The sequence below is a fragment of the Peromyscus californicus genome, unplaced genomic scaffold, assembly GCF_007827085.1.
Source record: "Peromyscus californicus insignis strain IS unplaced genomic scaffold, ASM782708v3 Scaffold_9__1_contigs__length_137607984, whole genome shotgun sequence".
Classification (NCBI taxonomy): Eukaryota; Metazoa; Chordata; class Mammalia; order Rodentia; family Cricetidae; genus Peromyscus; species Peromyscus californicus.
The window spans coordinates 42,232,860-42,259,319 of record NW_026294617.1 but is presented as its reverse complement, the minus strand read 5'-3'; the positions used below and the strand labels follow the sequence as shown (position 1 = coordinate 42,259,319).

Here is a 26,460-nt window from a genome sequence, read left to right as displayed (position 1 = left end):
GCCAAAGGTTTTCATTTTTCTCATAATTCTCCTGTTACTGTGAAGTTTCACTATAAGAGACCACAGATTTAGATGCCATCTTTCTTCCACACACTCCATTTCTTTATATTTTATCTTCAGATACATTTTAATTTATAAGCAGAAGCTGTAAACTTGAGTTCACTGACATTAAGACTCTAGAAGACAATCCTACTTTTGCTAAGTTTTAACACCCCGCTACTTATTAGATATTGTCACGCATCAGCAATTAAAAGGAAGTGTGATCATTTAAAATTTACCCAAATTCAAGTTTCTGTCGGGAGCTTTACTCTAGTAAATCTGGTGACTGTCATCAGGGGAAATCTGCCTCACAACTTGGGGAGAAGCAGAGCCTTGGATGCTTCTAAGCCTCGGTATCCAGGTAAATACAAATGAAGGGTCTATATGATGTATGCTAAAAGAGTGTAGCGCTTTCAGTTTCAGGACAGTCCTACATCCTTACTAATGATTTACAAGCGCAAAGGTTACCCTTATATTCAATTTGAACACAGAGGTACATGTGTATTTACAAGTGCTCATCATCAAACATAAAACAAAGAGTAAAGTGAAAGTGTGTTATTAAGCAAGAGCCTTATACAAAATGTGTAACTACAATGAATCTCAAAAACTTAATGTACTGCTACTTGTGACCCTCATTAAAAACTAAATAGACAGTTCCCTGGAGAGAGGGGCTTTCTCTGTTGAGGGATACACTGTGATGTTACAAGTACCTCGGCAGTGCTTCCATCCATGCATTTCAATAGGCGAAAGTATTATTATTATTATTTTTTGACTGTGAATTTGTATTTAAAAACCCAGTCACTAAGGTAGTAGGAATAAAAGATAATTTCATATGAGTTATTCCCAACTTCACTCTTTTCCTATTAAAACTAATCAGACTTCTTGTTTCGCTTTGAAATAAACAAGTATGTCTGGGTTCAAACCTCATGAGACCACTTAGGCCAAAGTAGAAGAATGTAGTGTTTTGAATTAACTATATTTCAAAGCACATAAATCCATCTGCTTTCAGCAGGGAATTACTACTGGCTATGAAGGAGATGATAATTTGAATTTTCTAATATCAATCTTTTGAGATTTCTCTGTTATATGAGATACATTTTTGTTAATGTGGAGAGAAAAGAACAAGAATTCTTCTGTGTACTTTGTTGATTTTGCAATCTAGTTCTTATTCTTTCCAAGTGTACCTGATGGCTGTAGAATCTTGGTGGATGACCTCATAAGACAACCCTCAAGGCCTGCTCATATTGCTAGCTCTGGGCACACTTGCATAGAATGCAGTGTTGATGAATGAGGTCCAGCCTGTTAACCACTTCTCACTAAAACACATATTTTAGCATCTTTTCTTTTCAAATTCCTGTAGTAATTGTCAGAACTCAATCTCACTGCTGCAAGATTCTAACTGAAGGCTGTAACTTTTTCTTATTTTTAAACATGTAACAAGCCAAGTGATAGCAAGTGTACAGATTTGGAGAAACTGAGATATTTTTGAAAGTGAAAATTAGTTTTTCTTTCTTGTGATTTAGAGATTTAGTTTTCAGGGCAAGGATAAGAATGAATTCTCATCTTTTAACAGTTGTGTCTTTGAATAGACAGTAAATCAAGGATCATTTCAGCGGAGAAGAACCTGAAAACATCTAGTAGACCTTCGTTAAAAAAAGATTATAAATCTTAACAATGACAAAAGTAGTTTTAAAGGAACACTTGCTTTTAAAAGGCACCATAAAATCCATATAGAAGCAATTTCGTTTAAAACTACACATTAGCAAAACTAATATTTACTAATCCTAACATCATAGATTATTGCTCTGATTAGAGTGATTTCCATTTTACAATAACAGACGATGGTGTTTATAAACTAGCTCCCCGAGCCCAGGAAAAAAAGCTGATATTTATTAGAATTGTTAAAGAGAAACACAGCCATATCACTGTTAGTAAAGGACATCAAGATCCAGGAAAGAGAAGCAAGCGCTCCAGTCAGATTGACTGATGTCTGGGCACCCTGGTGGTGGTGACCTATAAAGATCAGAAGTTTCATAACCGGAGATTTTGTTTGTGACACTCAGCTCTTGTCAGTTTTTTGACTTTTCCTTCCTCAGAAGAAAATCTACAAAATGTAGACCAGGAAGTAACTGAGAAGTCACAGAACTATGCTCTAGGTAGCCAGCCATTAATGCTCGGTAATGTGCAAGTGTTACTCGGGAAGTTTATTGGTAGACTCCACAACGTGTCCCAAGGACACCAAGCATGAAAGATGCTTTCCATCTAAAGGGCTCAGAAACTTCCTATTAAAGAGTGTGCAACTGCTGTTGCAGAGACTTGTTCTCCATAGAGGGATTGTGTATGGAGAATTGCATACCTATTCCTGGGGACCAGGGATGAGACAAAGCTGAACCTGAAAACAACCGGACAACAGGACTTGAAGAACACAGGACCCAAGAGGATCTAACTTGGCCCAGAGAGGGAACTGAGGCTGTTGGTAGGTTACCAAAAAGGACCTGGAGCTTTAGACAAGCTTTTCAAAGGTTTATTGTTTATGCGGGAAACCAGAGTTTTCACAAACTGCTTTCAATCTCTAAAAATTCTCTTTTCAGATTTATTAAGTGGAAAAAGTATATAAGTATCATTCAATAATAACCAATAGATGTGACACACTATTATTAACAAAATGAAGTACACAACCACATGGTCATCTCAAATGATGGAAAAATTCAACATAATTTTTAAGAAAGCTTTTAAATGCATAAGCGGAACATACTTCAGCACAATAAAGGCCACAATGACAAGTCCACAGCTAACGTAAGACTTAGTGGTGAAAAGTCGAACACTTTCCCTCCAAGACCAGAAACAAGACAAGAATGTCTGTTCAAGATTGTACTAAAAGTCCCAGCCAGAACAATTAAGGTAAGCACAAGAAATAAATGATATCTATATACAGGAAAGGAAACAGTGAAATGGACCATTTGCCAATGGCATGATCTCATACATAGAAAATGCTAAAGGTGTCATCAAAAGTAGTGTTAGAACTGAAGCAGTTCAAAGAAACCTATACACAAAGATCAATAGCAGTTATGCAAACAAAAATTGAATTACTTGACTTAGAAATGAAAAAATCCAATTTACAATAGCATCAAAAACAGGAGTAAATTCAGTTGACATTTTCTAGCCTCCTTTATACTTAGTGGGAACCACATGGCAGCCTGGTCAGCCCTGGCCACAGAGCAAACCCTTTCTCAAAAACCAAAGAAATCTGCTAGTTAAAAAATTAGAGGAAATGGTCCAGCATTTTCCTTCTTTTCTATTTCCCTTTGGCCTTAAACATGAATATGGCACAATGAACCAATTCTGACCAGGCAGACTAGTGTAAATTCCAGAGCAGACTGAGATTAGAAGAGTAAAATTAAAGGCAGCTGAGGCCACAGGGAGTCCCACGTGCCCTACCTCACCTGGACTACATGCTTTGAGATCAGAAAGGGAAATAGAAATATTGTCTTTTGCTGCAGGTACTGTAATTTTGAGTATTTTTGTTATTGCAGCTCAGACAAAACCCAATCCAGTACCAACTTACATGCCTAAAGAGACAAGAAAGTCAGTGTAAATCAGTGAATCTCCTAGATGATGGCTACACAGAGGCAGAAAATGATGCTCTGTCTCCATGGAGTGACTGGGACGGCTCTGGCTGCACAGCCCTTTGAAAATGCAAACTTAGGGTTTCTAATTCTACAGACATAGGAAGAAATGTGTATTACTAAGTGAAGGGCCCAATTCTGCAACGGATGCACAACAATTCAAAATTTAAAATAAAGCAAGTCTTAAAGCTTATGTAAAAATGCTTCTGTATCAGATGCAAACCCCAAATGGCCAATTTGTCACCTGTCTGACATTATGAACTAACATGGAAAATGAAATTCACAAAATATTCTATCATCTTCATAAAATCTTATCAAAGGAAAAAAAGGAAGAAACTTCACCACCTTGACTATCAGTTATAGTTTGATATCTGAAATGTTAAACTATGAAATAAAAACTATCTAAGATTGGAAAATGCCAACAGTTTCTAAGAGTACAATTGTAAATATGAACAGTTCTTGGGCTGAAAATGACAAGAAATGAGCTGACAATCTTCCCTCATTTTTAACTCTGCAACAGGAAACAGCTGGACACTTCTTAAAGCCAACAGCTGCAGCCCACACAGAAACTAGATCACTCAGATATTCTATATAAGTTCAATTACCTGTGCTATTAACAATGGCCTTTGATATTATAATGTATGTACTTTTCTTAATTTCAGTGTTGTGTATCCATTCAAACAGATACTTATATACCATGTTATTTGAACTTAACATGAATGCAAAACACAACCATGTCTACCTAATGATGTTAGCCAAGCAGTGGTTCCAGTCATACTACCACAATGTGACTCTTTAGGATCATGAAAAGCAACCATAATTTTCTTCTGTGTTTCAAAAGAGTTATGAGAAAAGCATCTATAAGACAAACTCCTTCCTTCTGATATCTAATCACACTCAACATTGCTGGTTTGGTCTGCTGGGGCTCCTTACATCAGTAAGAAAGAACACGTTCACAATAGTCTAAGACAGGTAAGCTTGTGAGATACTAAGAAGACAATCCAGGTCAACAACAGCTGTGTGGGATGTGATGTCCATGGCTTAGGTGCTATGGGAAAGGGGGTAGATGGCCCTATCTGCATAGTTCTCTGAAAAAGTTCTGGAGGGTACTTTTCACTGTACCAGTCAATCCCCAGTCCTTACTGATAATGTTCTACTATGATTAATCTGACACTTTTCGTTTTTTGTTAAATGATCCAAGTTAGACATGAATGGAAACATTTACAACTGATTTTTAAAAAATGTATCATATGACTTAAAAACTAAGAATCAAAATTCATGAGAGGAATTCCAAGCTTCCTTATTTGACTTCCATTAGTCTAGTGGGAATGTTCATTCTATCAAAGGAACTTCAGCACTGTGTGGCTTTGGTATTTCCCCAGCAAAGAATGGAAGGAGTTTTACATTAGAGTCCTTTTCGTTATTAAAGGTTTGCACAGATGGAGCTGCAGGCTGTGTCTGATTCTTCTCTCCCTCTGCTTTTATTTACCTCTTTATATATTCCAGTACACTCATAGTAGTCTCTGGAAGGGAGGCCAAGTCGAGGCTGGTCAAACTGTAAAACATATACATCGAAGAAAACAAATTACTCAGCAAGTAAAACATTTGGATAAAATACAACTAGGCCCACTCTCGCTGCTGTTTGTAAGTGCAACAATCAGAAATGAAGTAAATAAACATCTAGGAAAGGTTTCTACACTTCTTGCAAGTAACAATAATTCGGGGGATTCCATTGTGCATATGTGAATGAGAGTAAAGAAAACTTGAACTAAAAGTACCATAGGAATGATTTTAAATTCAGAGCAGAAGATAAAAGCAAACTAAAGAATATGAGGCTCCTGGTCGAGTGAGCTACCAGATTACACACTTACAGGATTTCCCAGTTTCTGGACATTCTAATGTGGTCCCTTGGGGCCATGTTTGTCTGCACCACCCTTAACTGGGATGTATTATAACTGGTAGAAAGAAGTAAGTCATGTCCTTTGTTTATTTGGGTGTGTGGTAGTGGAGACATGCAAAACCACTATAGTCACTCGACAACCTATTTGCCAATGTAAATCTTGCCAGAAATCTTGAGATTGTCTACCAAAGAGGCAGGGAGAGGACTACCCCACCCCACCCCTAAGATGTCCCCAGAGGTGTGTGTTCGGAAGGATTTTAGCAGGTGCGGACAGTAGCGTATGTGAGAAAAGGGTCTGCGGTTCTCGTGTATGTGGTTCAGCTTGGGCACCAATGTGAAGGACAAGTGGGCCCACTGAGCGCTCTGGGAGACTGCTTCCTATGCGGTACATGGCGGAATAGGATGCATTAGTAACCTAGAGCACTGATAGATAAAGGTGGGATTCCTTGAAGTTTGGAGGAGTCCAACACATCTCTGCATGAAGGACCCTTAAAAGGATGGTATTTTATTTACCTTCACTCAGATTTAGGGGAAACCAAAACTGTGTTCAAAATCCCCTTTGGGGTATTTTATTTTAAATCAAAGAGGAATTTTTGGTTTCCAGGCCTACATTACTTTATGTAAAACAAAGCATGATACATACAAAGAAACTGGGAGTTATTTTCATAACAAGAGGATCCTAGGAAGCTCTCTAAAATAGAGACAAGAGTGAGAGGTGAGTGTCTAAAACATATCACCAAGAAACCCTTTTAAGATGGCGCCCCAGGGCTGAGAGCCAGGGCATGGATTTATTACCCCCTAGTTCATGAAATGAAAGGGAGAATTGGCATTACTCAAATATCAATGAAAACAATGTACATGGGAATTTCACTACAAGTTAAAGATAGCCTTGGCTGCCTGACACACACACACTTACATGAATTATATGGTGGGTAGAATTCTTATCATCGGTGCCAACAAAAAAATTAATGAGGACTTTTTTCCCATATTTAGAATTCAGTTGTGCAATAGCTTTCTCAGCTGTCCAAGAAGTACCTGAAGGAAGAGAAGGGGAAGCACATTTTCTGAAGTGGTGTTTCATTAGCAATACTATATTGTGGAAATTATTAATTTCAAAAGAAGGAAATGGTCTTACCATATGTTTGTTCCCAATTTTCTGAGGCTACTGGCCACCCATATATATCTGGTAGCAGTCTGAGTAGAGGCTGCCCGCCTCTGCTATCAATAGCAGCTTTTCGGAACAAGGAAAATAAATACAAAGTGGGGTTACGCATATTCTATTCCTATTTTGTTACTAATATACACACATTTCAAATAAAGAACACTTACACTCATTTATACAGGACCTGTACAAGGTTTTCGCCTTCTGCACTGCTACTATGTCCTCAGTTCTGGGTTCTTCAAGGACATCTGAAATAAGGCATTTAGTAAAATGGGTCAATAGAATTGCTGATTTGGAGTTGTTATTAACATTTTCAACATAGGTCTAACTAAAAATAAATGTTTTCTCCCTCCCCATTCTTAAATCCTGAGAAAAACCAAGCCATCACTCCTAGAACAGAAGTGAGGTTTGTGTAAGTCTTTTTGAGTAGACTGTGAAGGTGTGTGCATATGAGTGTGCATGTGTGCATGTATGTGTATGTGTGTATGAGTGTGTGTGAGTGTGTGTGTGTGTGTGTGTGTGTGTGTGTGTGTGTGTGTGTGTGTGTGTGTGTTTCTCAGCCTCAGGTACCAGTTACTTTTGAATTTTAGATTTGTACAAAACAAATAACACAAAGGAATTTGGGACTTAGTGTAGATAATCCTCTGATGACTAGAAAGTAATTATCTTTGTGTGAATGTGCAATGCATGATCCAAATAAATTGTTCTTCCTGCTTAGATTGTAAAACAGGAAACTCCCATTTTTCCTACAAAGCAACTTCTAGAAGATAACGGGATGGATGGAGATGGTAGAGATGAGTCTAAACATTCTCCACTTTTCAGGGAAGACAAAGCCTGGTAAAATCTTCAGCAACTTTAACACAGCACGGGGCTGAGTAGGGGCATCTGTGGAAATGGTTCAGTAGCAACCATTAAACGTTTCCCTTCTATAAAATGACATGAAGACACCATCAATGGGGATGAAGAGCTTTAGAACTTGTGTATTTAAAATTAAATCAGGGAACGTTAAGAGATGACAATACATCCATTTTGGTGTCTACTACCCTCAGAGTGGCTCAATGGATGTCTGCAAATCCTGAAGGAAATAAAAACTGTAATCTTTTGCCAAATTTCCTGTAATGGCCAGAAGTTACACCTCTAAAAAATGGATGTCAGAGGAAAAATTTTCAATTCACAGACACTGTCAACACTAACCTTTCAAAATGACTTCCAGCTCATCTCTTAAAATGTCAAAATTACTGTATCGGGAACTGGTCTCTGGAATGACGTTGCGTTTCAACCAGCCTCCACAAGCATATTTGAAGAAGTCTGTACAGGGCTCAGCAGAGGCATCCATGTTCTGGATCAGTCGAGACGCTGCAAGACCAGAGAGAGGATCAGATGAATTGAAAGATGTATTGCTTAAGTAGGCTGGAAAGAGAAAAGGAAGCTCTTCTTCACATCAGCTGCACAGAGGCTCTTTTCTGTATTTACATAATAGTCCACTCTGATGGCATCATGACTAGTTTGTGTCTGTAGTCCCCTGGCCCTTTACTACTATAGTGGGTTTGTTTTATTTCTGAGTGGCTTGAGTTCTCCGTCCTAAGTCCTCACTGTTTCCTAATGTGTCTCCTTGCACCTGGCTCCAAATAACTGAACTTTCTACAGTTTACGACTTCAAGGAAAAAGAATTATAGGTCTACTTTGTGGTGGCCATCTTGGCCTATGGTTAACATAGTGTCATTCTGCACTCTGGTAACTTTCAGGAGCTACTTGTTTTTCCGGGTGCTGCGTCCTTCAAATTATCTCTGAAACTCCGAAGGATGAAGAGCTATTGCTAGTGGATTTTTATTAGCTCAGTAGGGATCTGAAGCCAGTCATTAGTTTTTGTATCTTGCTTACAGTTCTTTAAATTTTTATTACATTTTTATTTATTTATGTGTGTGTACACAGGTGTGTCACAGCATGAATCTAAGGTCAGAGGACAACTCATGGGAGTTGGTGCTCTCCTTGAACCGTGTGAGTCCCGAGATCAAATTCAAATTGCCGGATTTGGTGGCAGGAGCCTTTACCCACTGAGCTATTTCTCCAGTCCCACTCACAGAATTTCGCAATTAAAATTCATGCCCAATTTGCATTTGTTTATGGAGAGTATGTTATAAAATTGGTTGTAAGCTTGCAAGATTTTCTGAGGTCCACTCTTAGGTGTTTGAAAAATCGTGATGAAAACACAACACTGAGTATTTACACTGCATAAGACATGTACTTGTAGGTGCTATAACTGATAAAATATGAATTATTACATTCTGAAGATTAGAATAAGGCACAAGGCTCACACACTTACACTTGGAGTAGAGCAGACCCACCCCCTACAATCCTCCCAGCGTCCTTTCTCACAGTAAGTTCAACTGTTTTGTAGTGAAAACAAAGGAGCAATTGAGAATTCACTGGTATCAGCAGAGTATATATATTCAAGTGAGCTTCTGAAAGTACTTCACTTTCTGAACCAATTAATTAATTAACTAAAAACTTGAAACAATTGCTGAGCTGTGTCGATTTTTTTTTTTAACTTGGTATGGTAAGTTTTGCAGCTGAGCTTCAAGCCCCTAATTCTATGCACGTTTAGGATGTGTTTACTTGCCAACCACCTCAAGTCTAATTTTTATCCCTCCTCCAAATCAGTCATCTTTAAACTTCCATGCTATGGTACACAGCATATCGTTAGAACAGACTCTTAGGATTGAGCTCTTGGGAAAGACTCTGTATTACTTCCATCCCTTTGCTAACTTTTAATTCCTTAGCCTGTTGTCCATGTTCAATATCAACCCAGTTTACATCTTCATTTTCTGCTGATTAATTCATCCCACTGGCTCTCTCTTTCATATATTCTGCTCATGTGTCAGATTAAACTCCCTAAAGACCCTTTTGCACTGGCCACAACATTACTCAAAAATGTCAGTGGCCTGTCATTTTCCAGGTTATATGACAAAGTCTTTAACTTGGTCTTGAAGCCATCCTCTTCCCATTCTCCTATCTACATTTTTATTCACCTCTGTTCCCACAAGACAGGCCTACTGGGAGTGCCAAAATACTCCAATGTTTCTTAGCCCTGAGCCTTTGCTTCTGACCTCCTCAGCCCATATTCTGGATCCCTTCTCTGCTTCTTTTCAATTTCTACCTACCCTTCAAGGTTTGGCCCATGGCCCACTTTCCTAAAATTCTGTGACTCCGAGCCATAAGGAAAATGTCTCTCTCTAGACTCCTTTGAGTTCACTGCCTCACTCAATCTTTGGTGTTCGGATGAAGCTTCTTTGAGCTTTTCATTGTGGACACTTTCTCTGTCTGCCTCACCAATTTGTTGATGCCATTAATCGTTTTGTGTGCCCATCAACTGACATCTATGTCACCCCATTAATGGGGTGCAGTTATATGCCTGAGCTGTGTCCTCTTCTCTTCCCACGAGTCAGCTCAGTTCCTGTTTTACTGGACTCTATCTATACCAGTCCAACCCTTCTGCATTTTTTTTTCACCTTATGAAATTGCAGGCATTTTTAAAACCCAGCTTAAATCCTCCACCTTGATAAACACCATCCCCACAATACCCACATCAGCATGTATCATCCTCAGCACACAGGAACAAATTCGGTTTCTCCCCAACCTAAACTTTAGCTCCATGAAGGTAATTCTTTCTTCTGTTCTCACAGGGTCAAACGCCACTCGCTCGCTCAAGACCCAACAGGAAGAATTCTAGCCTGAACACAACAGGACAAGAGAAGAAAACCTAAAAAATTGCTGGGAAGTGGTGATGGTGCACACCTTTAATCCCAGCACCTGGGAGGCAGAGGCAGGTGGATCTCTGTGAGTTCAAGTCCAGCCTGGTCTACAGAGTGAGTTCCAGGACAGCCAGGGCTACACAGAAAAACCCTGTCTCAAAAAAGGAGGAGAAGAAGAAGAGGAGGAGGAGGAGGAGGAGGAAGGAAGGAAGGAAGGAAGGAAGGAAGGAAGGAAGGAAGGAAGGAAGGAAGGAAGGAAGAAAACCTAAAAAATAGAGAAGAAAAGATCCAATGGCAGGAGAAAGTGAAATCAACACCCCCAATTAAGAAGATTGTCATGTGAAGTGAAAACCCCTCAAAAATGGAGCCTGAACACACTAAAGACCTTCTAGAACTACACTCTGCACATATTTTTCTTTTGAACTTTTCTGTTTGAAAAGTTGAAGGTAGATGTTGTAAAAGTCACTGGCATTTGGGGACCAAGTCCACTCGTCCTCTCTCCTGGGAAGTGGGTGGCTTATTCGAACACCCTAGGATAGCACAATCTACTGAAAAGTCATAAAGAAGCAATGAGCTTGCACAACGAACAGTGGGAGTCGACGGTAAATGCTACAGCCCATTTGGAATCCTACATACCCCATCAAACACTTCGTATAAAAATAATGGTGTTGGTTGAAATTCCGTGCTCATGAGTATAAAAATCAGTCCCTTGAGTGCATGTGAACTTCCCAAACCCCCCACAATGGGGAAATGGATTAATATTCCCTCTCAGGCCAGCTTTCCTTGCCAGATCCCAGCATCTGTACTAGTCCAGAGAAACAACATTTCTCTTATAAATCCCATTGACCAGAGAAGGCTCTGAGTGTCAGTGCTTCATATCACTTCAAAGAAAGTTCTGTTCTGATGAATATTTGGGGGCCATAGGCTAAGGCAGGTCACAGGCTAGCACTTTTAAGCTGAGTCTTTGATGAACCTTCCTTTAATCTCTTATCATGGACTGATTCTCATCTTGCACCTTATCCTCTGGACCTCCACTGTGTTGACTTTTCTTTGAAGTCAGCAGTAGACGTGGGTAGAAGAACTGTAGGAAACATGCATGACTGTCAAATTGGTTGTAACTGTCTTTCTGTTTTGTGCTGTCCTTTGAATTGCTGGACATCCACACACAGCCACACCCCTGCTCTTCAGATGTTTCTGACTTCTGAATAAATGACTGTGTTTTAAAGTCAAGCAAAATTATTTACTTCAATAAGTAAACATGAAAAGGCAAATGTATTGATATGGAATGTTGTTTAGCAGGTAGGTGTAGAGTGGAGAAAAAAAATGCTACAATGTTAAAAAGCTCTATGTAAAAGCCCAAAAATTCCAGAAGGGTAGATGTTGAGGTACTTAGTATAGTTATATCTATGGGGAGGGGGTATGGGTGTGTTTAATTTTGTAATATTTGCTTATCTTTATTTCCCAATTTGTATTAGATGAATATGCATTCATTACCCTTGCTATAAAGAAAAAGTTAATTTTTAAAATTTAGTCACATAAAGACAAGCGAAGTAATCTCCCATTAATAATGAGCTTATTTCTTATAGACGACAATTCTGAATGTTCTGGGCTGATAAATGGCGCACCATTTTTTCCCTAACTAATCTCCTCGTAACATTCTCCCAACTTATTTGACTCTGGGAATTTAAAAACAAGCTCAGCCAGTATCTGGGGAAGTCATTAATTACTGTATTCATTACCGAGGGTGTATTGTGTGGGTATGACTTGGAAATGGAATACAAGCTGGGGAAACATTTTAGTCTTTTAAGTCAGAGAGACTTGCTTTGAATTCCAAAGTTCTGTTGCTGCTTAGTTGCACGTGATTGAGTAATTTTCACAAGACCAGCAGCTAGTAAATGTTAGAAGTATAACACCTGCTCCTTGGTGCATGTGTTTGCAGAGTTTCCTCATGTGATGGCCCGGAAGGTTGGACCATGGGACTAGTGGAGCCTCCCACGGGCTTCTCTCTTCTACTGCAACCCAACTATGTTTTCTTCTGTCCTTGCTAGTCCTCCTCTTCACTTTTCCATGCCACTCTCCAGTCACAGACTCCCTCCTCGCAGGAGAAAGGCAGGGCAGACCACCAGGGACTAGAGCATCGGGATGGAGTAAGCATTTCTCGTAAGCAGCACTGGGACAAGCAGGAATGGAATGTGAGCCAATGGAACACACAGGAGCCGAGATCTGTCTGACCAATATTCAAAGTACGCTGGATAAAGGATCCCAAAAAAATCTCAGCAAAAAGCTTGGGGAGCAGTAGTTTCCAACCCTGACAAAAAGACTTTGAAACAAACAAATGTGTAAGATCTATTTTTGCTCAATTATATCAGTTTTGGGGGTGATTCGGAATATTTAAGGTTTCTTTACTGGTTCTACTATGCACCAGATTAAACAAGCAATAAACAGAGAAATGGGCCAGAAGACTGACTATCAGAAACTAAAGATGTCTTGTAATTTTCAACTCAGAGATGTTTCCTCTGCAAGTGCAAAACCACTCGTACGGCAACAGTATTAAGTGGTAACTTCTGCTGAGTTCCTAGGAACCTCACCTGTGTGTCACGCCCATGGCCTCTCCTACAGGCTTCACACACTTACTCCACTGACTTCAGCCTCCACCTCTTCCTGCCCAGACTCTACCTATGATGCAATTTCCCCTGGGTGTTCAGGATGGATGGCAAGAAAACTGCCTTTTTCCTGTCCTCCATCATCTCTCCTTGTTCTGAGCCCTAAGCAGGGATGTAGCTCAATGGCCAAGCACTTGTCTAGAGAGTGCAACGATCAGGGCTGTAACTCCAATATCACATAAAAGCCGGGGGCAATCATCGGTCTATCTTTGAATGCCCATAGGTCCATGTCACATGATCTCCTCTTTCCTATCTGTTCCCTTCTTTCCAACAATACTGATAGTGTGCTAATTGAAGATAGGATTTGGGGCACCACAAATAACAACTATTTTAATGTTTCTATAAGAATGTTTCCCAGATGCCAGTTTTCTGGTCCTGTAGCTACATGAACTTTAAAAGCAACCTCCGCATTTGTCCCATGCTCCTGGGACAAGTGTCAGGGACACAAAGGAAGCCGGAAATCAGCTTGTCAGAGCAGTGAAAGAACAAAGTTCGCAACTGCAGTACTTCCTCATTGACTTCATTTTTAAACTTGATTCCTACTTAGCAGGTCATTGATGCTTCTCAAAAGAATGAGGAATAAATTCTTGGTCATTTCAAAGCAAATATGGGTGATTCTTGTTATTGACGGCCTTTCTGATGTATAAAGCCAATACGAATTTGCGTATAGTGAATCATAAGGCTTAGAGAAAATAGTCAGCTGAGCCTCTGGTAGTCACTGACCCAAAGCTAAACTTGTTGTGTGTTTCTGTTGAAGGACCTCACTGAGTATGTACCATCGATCTCTGGCATGGCACTAACAACCTGCACAAATTACCCTTGGTAATCTTGTTTGGCTCAATGAGTGGAGGTGTGAATGGACATTCAAACACTCTTCTTTTTTTCCACATGTCTAGGAATCTCTGCAAAAGAGCCCAGGCTGCTGGTTTTAGGATTAAAAGTAAATTTCAGTGCCAAGGCAAATTACCAAACACAGGATTAACAAATAGTGAGGCTATTTGGATTTTTTTGAGACATCTATGAAAATCAACAAAATGAGCAAAACAAAAACAAATATTAGAATATACAATATTTATTTCTCAACTACTATTCCATTTAAGAAGCTTTCTGTCAGGGCTGGAGAGATGATTCAGCGGTTAAGAGAACCGACTGCTCTTCCAGAGGACCTGGGTTCAATTCCTAGCACCTACATGGCAGCTCACAGCTGTCTGTAACTCCAGTTCTAGTGAATTCAGTATCCTCACACAGACATACATGCAAGCAAACACCAATACACATAATATAAAAATAAATAAACAAATAAAAAATTTCTGTGAATTAGATTAAATAGATCAGGTATCTGTTTATAACACATGCACCAAATAGACACCCTTCCCTAGTCTTTGGCAAAACTTCTCCATTGACCATTCTTGTTCTGCACTAAAGAAGGGTGTAAAAAATTACACAGGAGCAAAAATGTGTTCAGCCTGTTCTTTCCAAATTGCTCTAAGCTTTCTGATGCCGGGCTCCAAACAACATTCTAATTTTAGTATCTTAAAATAACTGAATACTCTAAAAGTATCCAAACGAGGTCAGAGAAATGTTAGGGCAGCCAGTAGCAGATGCTTCCTGTAAAGACCTTAGGCCACTCATTTATGACTAGACCTTTGTTATAAATATGGGCTATATTAACAGACACTAAGCCTGATATTACTTATCAGGCAACTTCAGCAAATTAAAAAACATCTCCTTTGACAACAATTCTGAAGGTAACTTCTTTGCTCCTTTTTTGCCCTCCGCCCTTAGCCCTCAACTAATGTGGAGGCATAGCTGTAACATTTAGAAAGAACAAGGAGAACACAGGGAAAAGCAAAGTGATCAGCATTCAGAAGGCAGCAATATGCAAACTAGAATCTGGGGGACCATTCCTGAAAAGAAAATGACCCTAATGCTAATAAAAATCAAACAGCTTTTATTGCAAACATTCTGGATTCCTTCACAATCCACTCTTCATTTTTAATGAAGAAAATCCCTGCTCCAAATTGCTCTCCTGTTGTGTTAGCTGAAGAAAGATGGGGTGTGGTGGGACTGAATTAATCTGTACACTGGTTTATCACTTAATTCAAACACTCCTCTGAACCACCATTTATGCTCCAGCCCAAGCAATCTAATGCAAAGACTTACAGTTACTTAATTGGTCAGCACTGAGAAAAGTCATCACTGGGGCTAGAGATGGTGTGGATTTTTGTTGATATAGTGCTTACCCAGCATGCCCAAAGCCCTGGTTCAATCCTCAGCACCAGTGTGCTGGCCCATGCCTGTAATCTCAGAACACACAGGCAAAGCATGAGGACCAGAAGTTCAAGTTCACCCTTAGCTGCACAGCAAGTTCAAGGACAGCCTGGGATGCACAAGACTCTGAGAAGGAAAGACCAACCATATCCACACACCTCTTCAAACTCCATAGACGATCTGTGGAAAGCCTTTGTACACAGTGGAATTACTCAGCACATCTGTGCTCTCAATAAGGAGATCTATTTTTGGTCTCCTAGCTTGAAGAGTAATTAGTTCAAAACTGTATTTCACATACAGATGTTCCCTGACTTACAATAGGAGTACATCCCGATAAACTCATCAGACACGAAAAATACAATTAAGTAGCAAACACATTTAATACACTCAGCCTACATGACATCGTAGCTGAGTAACCCTCAAACTTAAGAGTGTCAGAGCCACAATCACATGGCTGACTGGGAAGCTCACTATTGATGGCCAGCATTTTGGGAAAGTGTCATTCAGACTATCACTAGCCTGAGAATAGACCAAAATTCAAAGTATAATTTCTAAAGAATGCTTATTCCTTTTCCATCACCATAAAGGAAAGAGAAAAGACAAGGAAATCAAATGGTCACAAGTTAGAACTTGTCTGAAGACACTGGCTAATTCACCACCAGTGCGTAGGCAGGTTGTTAGTCACCTTTTCATTGCTGTGACCAAAGTAGCTGACAGAAATGACTAAGTGGATAGGATTTGTTTTGACTCAGTTTTGAAAGGCTTAGGCTGGTGTGGTGGAGAAAGCATGGCAGAGCAGCCCAGTTGGCACCATGGTGGAGCAGAATCCAAGAGAAGGGCATGCACACTCTGGTTTTCTTCTTTTTCCACCTTTATTGTGTCTGGGAACCTAGCCCATGTGATGGAGCAGTCCACATTCTAGGCAGGTCTTCTGATTCAGTTACTCCTCACTGGAAGTACCTTCCGACATATCCCCAGAGGTGTGCCTCAACCTCCCTGGTGATTCTAAACACAGTGAAGTTGAAAACAAAGACTAATGACATCAGTGTGGATATGAACACATATACATGCTCACATGAACATACACACAGACACAAGCTTACTCACAGTCAACCTGGATTCGATTCACTGTCAGACTTACTACAGAAGAGAAATTAGAGGGACTTCAAAGACATTTAAATGTAATCAGCCTAATAATAACGACAGAAGCCCACGTTCACTAAGCATTTCATTTCATGCTAAGCACTTTTGTACACACTTTGAAGTTTGTTTTCATTTAAATTTTTATGGTAAATATATTTTGTTGTCGTTTTGAGGTATAATCATTCTGGATAAATTAGTTGTATGCCAGATCACACCACTGGTAAATGGGAAAGTGGATGAGACTCATCCAGGACCCACAGTCTGTATTCAGACAACGGACATTACTCTAATTGAAAAGTAGTCCTGCACAGAAGGGTTATGTGGCCAAGGCCACTAAGATGAATTGAGATGGACTGCTGGTTTATGAAGCTAGTGTTTTCCGTATGCCACCATTCCGCTCTTAAATCCAGATAACACTAGAGAATCTCAACAGCCTTATCAAGGGAGGAAGAAAATCCAAACTATGTTGCCTAGCAAGCATTGTCTTCTTAGGCATTCAAGTGAGTTTAATTTCTCCTAATATGCACACAGTTAGATGTAGTTTTTCACCTCACTTGCCCCTGGATTTCAGAATCTTCTATTTTAATGGTCCTACAATGGTAATCTGCAGTTGGTTGTCCCCAAATAAGTGAAATTCTTCAGGCTTATCTCATAGTCCATTTCAATGAATGGCTCACAGCCAAGAGAGGGTCAACAGTAATTTCCCTCTAGGGATTCCTGCAAAACTCACAACCAAAACATACGCTGATAATAAAGGATAGCAGTGTAAAGGTGTAACAGTTAAAGTGCCATGAGTCTAAAAATAGGATTTTTTTCTTTTTTCAGGTGTAATTTGCATTTTGAATGCTAAAAGACTACTGGCAAAAAGCTATTAGGGATAATACTGTGATTTAAATAATGTATCACTTAAAATAAGTTATCAAGTTTGCTGTTGCTTATAATGCTAATGAATAATAATGTTCCTTTTAAAAAACTAAAGCTGTGAAAGGTCATGCAAAGGCTGCACTGTTCCCTTGGTAACACTTGGGGTAGATCCCAAGCTCCTAGACCCACCCATGCTCCTCCTGTTTAAACAGGTAATTTTGAATCATGTGTTGGTCAAAGATGACCAACAGACTTCAATCACATGCAATTACTGAGAGGAGCTCAAAGCAGTCTGCCCTTGTGTAAGTTTTTACTAGGGAGTGGCACAAAAAGAGGTCAAGCCAGGTCAGGACACTTCTGGAATGCTGTCAAATGGTAAAACAGCTCTTCCCTAGTGAGCACTATTAAACTGAGTGTCTATTAATAAGCCAAGAACTGGGGTGATAGAAGACTGTTTAGTGCCACACATTCGTATTTTTAGTAAAGTAAATAGTCCTTTTCTATTATGGAAGACCCAGAGGATTATGCTACATGATTTGCTTTTTCCAAAAGGTTTTGTCCTCAAGAATAATGGACAATCTCTGAAACTTTTTTCATTTTATTTCAGCAACATTTTTGAGTACCACCATTGACCCAATACTATTTGGCGCTGAGTAAACCTTAGTGGGTACACAGATGCAATCTCCAAACTCAGAGAACTGTCGACTTCCATCCTAAATAAGACTATTTCCTTTATATTGCATGTGAAGTGAACTCCTCCAATACACTGTCATCTAGCTATGAAGGGCTCTTTTGTAATTCTCTAACTTTACCCAGTGCTCAAGTGACATGAACATTCCTACTTCATATGTCACTTAAGGTTAGTTGCTTGCAATGTGCTCCTAGAAACTAGAGAGATATTTATGTATGTGAACAAGGAATGTGAACTGGCATTTTATGAGGGAGGCAGACAGGGACAGAGCTCTGTGGCTGGTGAAAGTAGCCATGCTTAGCTACATAAGGGTATCCCAAACCAGAACTCAGGGGCTTAATCAAAAGAGAGCAGAAACAACTTTGAGAATTATAGGGCAGGGCAAATTAGTGCTGAAGAGGGAAAACTAGGCTGGTTGAGACTAGGTGAAGTGTCCAGACTCAGTGGCTCAGGACAGAAAAGCAGCAGAAACTCACTGGTCAGAACTGGGGATGAGCCAGGAGTGAAATGCTCAAGGGACCAGGCTGGAACTCGAAGATGGGAGCAGGGGTCAAAGGCAGATCAGCAGCCCAGGGCTGACTGGATGTGGAGGCACCACATCACTGACCTTGGTCCCAGTGAGTGTCAGGCTGGGACAAGGCTGAGCCTGCCCTTAGGTCCCATATGGAATACTGCCACAATGTCAGCTTTCCAAATCTCCCCACTTCTTTTAGATGTCTTTGTGTTACTACCCTCACTGCTGTGTAGTATACAGGGTCTCACAATAGTTACTTTGAAAATGGATACGTTTATTAAGCTGACTTTCAAGATTTAGCGTGTGTCATTTCTTTTCAACACATTAGCAGAGCCTTGTTCCAGCATATTCTGTACACTGTTTCCCAAAATTTACAGCTGTGTTCATGACTATGTGTATATTACATTATTAGAGTCAATGAAATATGACTAAAATGAATTTCTCAGTGACATATATTGCTGGCATTTTGATTCTTGGATTTCAGTTAGCAGAATTGTTAATTGCTCTATACATATGTTTTGGGAATAATGAGTTCATTTAGCTTCAGAATAACAAAGGTATCAAAAGCATCCAAATTTCATCTAAATAAATTCATTATACCAGAAAATTAAGTCAAAGAACTTAACAGGTCTTGAGGGAAATGTTTGTAAGTAATGACTTGATCATCAATCTGATTATAAGTTTTTGGCAATTTAAGAGTTCTGTAAGAATTCCTTTTGCTCTAGCTAGAGGGAAACTTTTGGAACCAGAGCTGTGCAATATTCTATGGAGTGGAAATCTTGTCTGAGGAGTAAGACTCACTAGCTCCTTGGAAGGGGGACAAAGTGCTTAGTGCTTAGAGGTACCAAGGAGTGAGACACCCAAGTGGGGAGTTTGCTGGCAGTTGCACATGGGACCTTGGGAATTAAAGGCACCAAGGGATATAATCTTCTCTGACCAGCCCATGGCGCAAACACTCTGCTGTAGGTCCAACACCACAAAGATCAACAGAGGCAGCAAAGCATTGCAAAGGTTCTTCTCTCAGTGGAAGACACACATCTAGCTAGCCAGGGAAGGAAAAGTAAGATGGCACAGAGATGGATTCTGGACCCCTAGAGTAGCCAGAAAGATTGCATCCCCTCCCAGACCAGGGAGAGCATGTGTATACCGGGTTCTGTACCCCTACCCTGGTGAGTGACACCTCTAAGGGAAAGGACATCAATCCTCTTCATCTTCTTTTTTTTTTTTTTTTTTTTTTTTGGTTTTTCGAGACAGGGTTTCTCTGTGTAGCTTTGCGCCTTTCCTGGAACTCACTTGGTAGCCCAGGCTGGCCTCAAACTCACAGAGATCCGCCTGCCTCTGCCTCCCAAGTGCTGGGATTAAAGGCGTGCGCCACCACCGCCCGGCTCTTCATCTTCTTTTTATCTGTTTTATTTTTGGCTACTTTTATTTTTAATTAAAAATTTTTATTTCTATCTTACTCTTTCCTTCCCCATGTATGTGTACATGTGTGATATAAAATTTTAGTCTCTCTCTCCTTTTCTCTTTCTTTCACTCTTATGGTTCATTTATTTATTTATTTATTTATTTATTTATTTATTTATTTTTTGTTTTTTGAGACAGGGTTTCTCTGTGTAGCTTTGCGCCTCTCCTGGAACTCACTTGGTAGCACAGGCTGGCCTCGAACTCACAGAGATCCGCCTGGCTCTGCCTCCCGAGTGCTGGGATTAAAGGCGTGCGCCACCACTGCCCGGCTAGATGGTTCATTTATTTAACACCTAATTTTGTAGACCAACTTTGTCCTGCGCTGTTTTCTCTTCCCTTTTACTTTCTCTTCTTGAGACAGGCTCTCCCATGTGGTACAGACGGGCGTGGGTTTGCCGTCTCTCTGCCTCAGCCTACTGAGTGCAAGGATTGCTTTAGGTTGTCTGGTGTGTTTCTTCCTCCTTCTCTTCTTATTCTGCCTTCAGCTGGAGCTGCCCCACTTCTTCCTTTCTTTACCGTTCCCCTCCTTATTGACTTTTGTCTCTTCTATTTTTCTTTATTGCCCTAAAACCAATCGCTAGTCTCACTATGCTTTCTTAGTCTTTGAGGGCTGGCCCTTCGAAATGAGAGTCTTGGTATGGGCTGTGCTCACATTGTTCTTTTGTTCCCTCAAAAGTTTTGGAGTTAAATGGAATGATTGACTTCAGTTGACTATTACCAGGCTATCCATTACTTGTGGTTACTCTGTGGTTAATATTCTATTCTCATGGGTTAGCAGAATTAACTTGTGAAGATGGCTATATTACCAAAAGAGTTACAGATTTACAGATTCAACGTAACCCCCATCAAAATTAATGGTACTCATCATAGAAACAGAAAAAAAAAACCAAAAAAAAATTCAAATAGCCAAAGCAATCCTGAGCAAAAGGAACAATGACACAGGTTTTACAGTGTCACCAAAACCTATCTTCATTGTAGTGCTAGCAGAGGGACAGACATACAGACTAATGGAACGGAACAGACCACCTGGAAACAAACCCGCAGAACTGCAATCACCTGGTTGTTGACAAAGGTGCCAAAAATAGACGCTGGGGGAAAAAGGCACTTCCACAAATAGTTCTAGGAACACTGGACATCCACACGTAAAAGAATGAGAACATCTACACACACCCTGTCTCTCACACTGCGCAAGCTAGCTCACAGTGGGCCAAAGACCTTCATGGAAAATCGGCAATTCCGAAGCTGTTAGAGGAAAATACTATAGGATAAGGCACAGACAATGGCTTTCTAGAAAGAACTGTAGTAGCTCAAGAAATAATTCCAAGGAGTTACAAAGGGGATTGTGTGAAATCAAGAAAGTGTCTGCCAAACAAGGGAAATGAGTGAGTGGAGACACTTTATAGCATAGGGGAAGAACTTTCGCCAAGTACACATCTGACAGAGATTGATACCTTAAAATATAAAGAATTCAACCAAACAATAACAAAACGAAACACTTTAAAAAACAACAGACATAGGAAAGAATCAGACAGTTCTCACAAAGTAAAGCACCAATAGCCAATGAACATATAAAATGCTTATATCACTGGCATCCAGGAGATCCCACTCAAAATGACTTTGAGATTCCATCTCCTCCCCTCAGGGTGGCTATTGTTTAGAAAATCAATGACAACAGATGCTGGTGAAGATGCAGGAGAAAGAGAATTCTTATCCATGCTGGCAGGGATGTAAATCAGCACAGACACAACGGCAATCATCACGGATGTTCCTCACAACACTGAAAACAGAAGTACCACCGACTACAGCTGTGCCAGTCCTGGAAATGCATCCTGGGGAATCTCAATTAGCACTCAAAAGGCATGGATGCCTGCACACCCACGTTTGCTTCAGCGCCATTTACAGTGGCCGATACAGAATCAGACTCGGTTTCCAGCAACAGATGACTGGATAGAGAAACACAATGGGGTTTTATTCAGCCACAAAGAAGGAGGAACTGATGGTGTTTGCTAGGGGTTACCTGATAGTTCATTTCAGTTGGGCTTCCTGATCGTCTAGCCAGCACAGTGACTCTCACCCCTTCATTACCGTCACAGCTAAGATACTGTAATCAGGCTCCTGAGTTGAGAAGTTGGGGGATGGAGAGGCAACCTGACTTCTGATATGTGATAGTTGTTTGTTTTCTTTAAATTCTGAAGAATTATCATACATCTGAGAAATGTATAAACAAATACTTGAATAACTTTCTGATTAATTTTGAGCTTTTGTCTAGAGTATAGAAAGATAAATTTAAATGAATCGTTAATAATTCTATTGTCACAGAGTCCCATAACAATATGCCAGGTGGGAGGCCTGCCAGCATCCCCCCTGGACATGCTGTTTATGCTTGTGAGTGATATAATCACCTATGGCAGCCCATGAACCAAACCCCTAATCTGTATGAACAGATCATGTGGCATGTCCTGTTTCTCATACCTTAATCAGCAATGCTCCTCTCCCTTCAGAAAGGGGGCTCCCACAAACCCACCACTAGATGGAAGAGGGATTTGGCTCGTGACAGAAAATACAATCAGAAAAGCATTTCTGAAGTCAGTTTCTCCAAGAAAGTGTGAGGGTATAAAGTCCTAAGCCTGCTCCCAGAAAGCTCTTTCCAGCTCTCTGGCGTAAGCAAAATGGCTTTCTTTGGAGCTCTCTCTCTCCTCTGCTTTCTTGGAGATCTCTCTCCTGTGCTCTCTCTGTGCAACAGTACTCAGCGTCACCAGACCAAACTAGCCTTCTATTATCACTGTGCCAAATCCACATCAGCACTCTCCACAGCACTTATTGAGGCTCCTGCCATTCAGTCACTCCAGCCTCACCTACTTTACCTGTCATCCCCGGGACTCCCGAGACAGGCATTTCTGCTTATTAAAGGCTTTGGCACCCCCCTCGAAGTCTGCTGCTCCACACCTGTCTTTGCAGGTGGCATCAGAGATGTGTGAACAACTGCTACGATTCAGCTAAGAATTTCTTGACTTTCTGAACATGCCTGAGTATCACCTTTACTATACATTAGTGTGTTTTCACGGCACGTTGATGCGATTGTTGGCCTTTTCCAGGGTTCTACTCATTTTACATTCACTACAGCTCACTCCTGGGGGTAGATTTGTCCTCTTCATGTACAAAACTGCGAAGTAGTGACTACTTGGTTTCTACTCCACAAGTTCTAACCATCGTTGATTCATGCCCAGTAACAGAGGAAGAACAGAGGAAGAGGAGGGCCCTCTGTCTAAGGGGACTGCTGGCTGCATTCCCCCACGATCTTTTTCTTGCCTGTAGAGATGATCATTTCTCCATCTTCCACCAGAACCCCCGACCTTGCTCTCTTTGCTTTAGTAGTGTCTTACTCTGGCTTTCAGCTGTTTTCAGTTCCAATGGCCACTCTAACTTTGGCATCTGCTTTTTCACTTGCTTGGGTGACCTCTCATCTTGATGGCTGTCTTTCAACCTTTTTGATTACCCAATTCTCAGTCTCTTTTGAAATAGCTTTTTTTTTTCCCTTCCCATTTCCGAATATGTGGCTTTATACAATGCCATTTTGGGCTCTCTTCTCTATCTCCTTCCTGAGAATCTCAACCATATTTACATGGGCTAATGACTTTATATTCAGTCCCAGCTTCCTTGAACTCTACTACACAAACCAATTACAAGTACCTCAAATTTAACTGGCCTCAAGGTGAATTCCTGCCTATAATCTGCCCCACCTAGTAAGTAGCTCTTCCTTCGGTAACCTGGCTTGGTGGGTGGCTTCCCCTGTCACCCAGTTTTCCAAGCCAAAAGCTTGCATGAAGTTTTCTTCACTTCTTTTTTACCACCTGTTCATCTGAGCACTGTATCTAATGAATTCTACCAAACATTCCACAAACATACTCAACTTGCTGCACCTCGAATATTGTAACCTCGTAACAGGCAACCATAAGCCTCATCCAGATAAGTATGGGAGGCTTAGTTCCTGCCCTCAGCTGTTCTTCTTTTGTAACAAAATATACAGTGATCCCTCAGAAACTAAGACCAGGCACATGTATCCTATAAAACTTAGCATTCTCTGATTTCCTATCGTAGTAGACAAGAGTCCCAAATACGTTAACATGGACTACATGGTACAGCTGATGGTCATTCACCAGCCGATGCCAACATTCAACACTTCCCATTTGTCCCCATATCACATCTACATACACATCCTTTATAACTTAGCCCTACATGTATCCTATCGGTGTCTCAGTCTTGCCAAGTTCTCCCTCACACTCTTCTGTGAGATACCCCTCCAAATAGCCTTTGAGTTCATTGGTCTTACTAAGTTCTCGCTCATTGAAAAGTTATCCCCTCCTCTGGGAAATCTTTGCCTTCATCTTATTGTGATGTGTCTTCTTTGAAAAATACAAATGTCTAGGCAATTCCTATGCACACTATTAACTTAAGTTGCTTTCCTCCCTCATATAAAGAACACTAAACTGAAAAGACTTTGTGTGTGTGTGTGTGTGTGTGTGTGTGTGTGTGTGTGTGTGTGTGTGTGTATCAGCATGTTTTAAAGGCTTTTTAAATTATTCCACAAAGCTGCCATAGTTGGAAATCATGATTGCCTTTTGCTTTTCAGATTTCTTTGCACAGACTGGCATCCTAGGAATTTGCTAAAATCACAACTGCAAATTCAGTATGACTGGGGTAGATCCTGGGAATGAGCATTTTTGAAAGTTCCCAGCTGATGGCGATGTACCCTGTCCAAGCACCTAACTCTGAAGAAAGGATATGGTCATTTCCTTCCACCTCAGCCCTCTAGACTCTTACTTCTAGAATTTAATCAGAGGTGGGCAAGCACAGAATAGCATATCGAGGTATTCTGATGAGGATTTTTTTTGTTGTTGTTATTTTGTTTTTTTTCTTTTACAAGAAGTGGATTTAAGTGCTCACTTCTGGTTGAACTCATTTTTAACCTGGTCAAAAGCCTAAACTGTCACCCCCCTATGTAAGATAGGGTACAACAACCAAAGAAAATGACAAGAAAGGATAAAACATTTTTAATATTAGAATATCCAAAATCAGTCTCTCTTGTTTTGCTCTGTGGTTTTATGTGTGTTTGTTGCTGTGTATGTGTTTCGACTGTCACAACTTTTCTTTAAAAATAGTTTTGTTTGATTTTCAATAAAAATATTTAAATGCTGCATTTGTAATTTTTCTGAAATGAAATATTAAATGAAATACACCTTAGCTTATATTCATGGTTCATCTCCCTGAAAGACGAGCAGTACGGAATGGGCTGTCATTTGTCTTTGCTTTTTGGCTGTAAAATGAGGTCTTTTTAATTTCAGTTTTGTAGATAAGGAAAATGAAATGCAGCAAGCCTAAAATGACTTAATTAAGATCACATACAATAACACAGGATGTGGCCAAAACTTACATCCCAGCTCTCTGATGCTAGAAGTTTCTGAGTGGAAAAGGAAGGCAGGAAGCTTTCAAATGACTGGGCGTTAATTATTCACGACACTGACGTCTCTTTTAAAACGAAATTTTCAACTTCTCCTGCACCTATCTCTTACTGAAATTGATCCTTCTCATTTGATTGTTAATCGGTATTGTTCCTAAACTACGTATCAGCAAATAATCAAAGTGCGTGTTCCAGTTTGCTTTCCCTTGCTGTACTAAAATGCCATGACCAAAACTAACTTGGGGGAGAAAGGGCTTATTTGGCTTCCAGGTTACAGCCCATCATGGAGGGAAGCCAGGACAGGAGCTCAAAGTAGGAACTTAGAGGCAAGAACTGAAGCAGATGCTATGAGGGAATGCTGTTTGCTGGCTTGTTTCCCTGGACATCCTCAGCTATCTTTCCTCAACAGCCCAGACCCACCTGCCCACAGTGGGCTAGACCTTCCCACAGCAATCAGCCATCAAGAAAATACCCCACAGCCATGCCCACAGGCCAATCTGAGGGAGGAAGGTCCTCAACTAAGATTCCTTCTTCCTATGAATATCTAGGTTTGTATCAAATTGACAGAAACCGTGACAGTAGCATTTCAGAGATATGTGAAATAAATTCCTATTTGCTTGATGAGAAAGAAAAGTTAGGATAGGAAAGGTACTAAAGATTCCAGTTAATACAAAGAAACTTATAATTACAGGTTAAAACACATCTGGCTGATTTCTACCAATCAAGCTGAAAATGGACCTTTTGAATCATGTTTTTATCTTCAGAGAATGCTCTTTGGTGGCTGGATCCAGTGTGTCAGGTCACTGGAACAGATGGTCACATATCTCTGTAAGTCAAATCTCAGGAGATGGCACCCATGCTTCCAGTACCCAACCCTGAAATAATTTTAACTTTCTAGTCGAGTTTCCAGAGG

At 40.3% G+C, this 26,460-nt stretch overlaps 1 protein-coding gene across 3 annotated transcripts in view; it reads right to left on the bottom strand.

The window, feature by feature from the left end:
- Mme (membrane metalloendopeptidase) overlaps window positions 1–26,460 on the bottom strand; it is a 78,257-nt gene that overhangs the window by 38,692 nt on the left and 13,105 nt on the right. For all 3 annotated transcript variants that reach the window (XM_052730789.1, XM_052730791.1, XM_052730792.1), the window contains exons 4-8: window positions 7,922–8,083; window positions 6,895–6,975; window positions 6,701–6,796; window positions 6,482–6,600; window positions 5,155–5,220 (exon numbers count right to left, since the gene is read on the bottom strand). In XM_052730789.1, coding sequence (XP_052586749.1) covers window positions 5,155–5,220; window positions 6,482–6,600; window positions 6,701–6,796; window positions 6,895–6,975; window positions 7,922–8,083 — 524 coding nt within the window. The remainder of the gene's footprint in view (window positions 1–5,154; window positions 5,221–6,481; window positions 6,601–6,700; window positions 6,797–6,894; window positions 6,976–7,921; window positions 8,084–26,460) is intronic.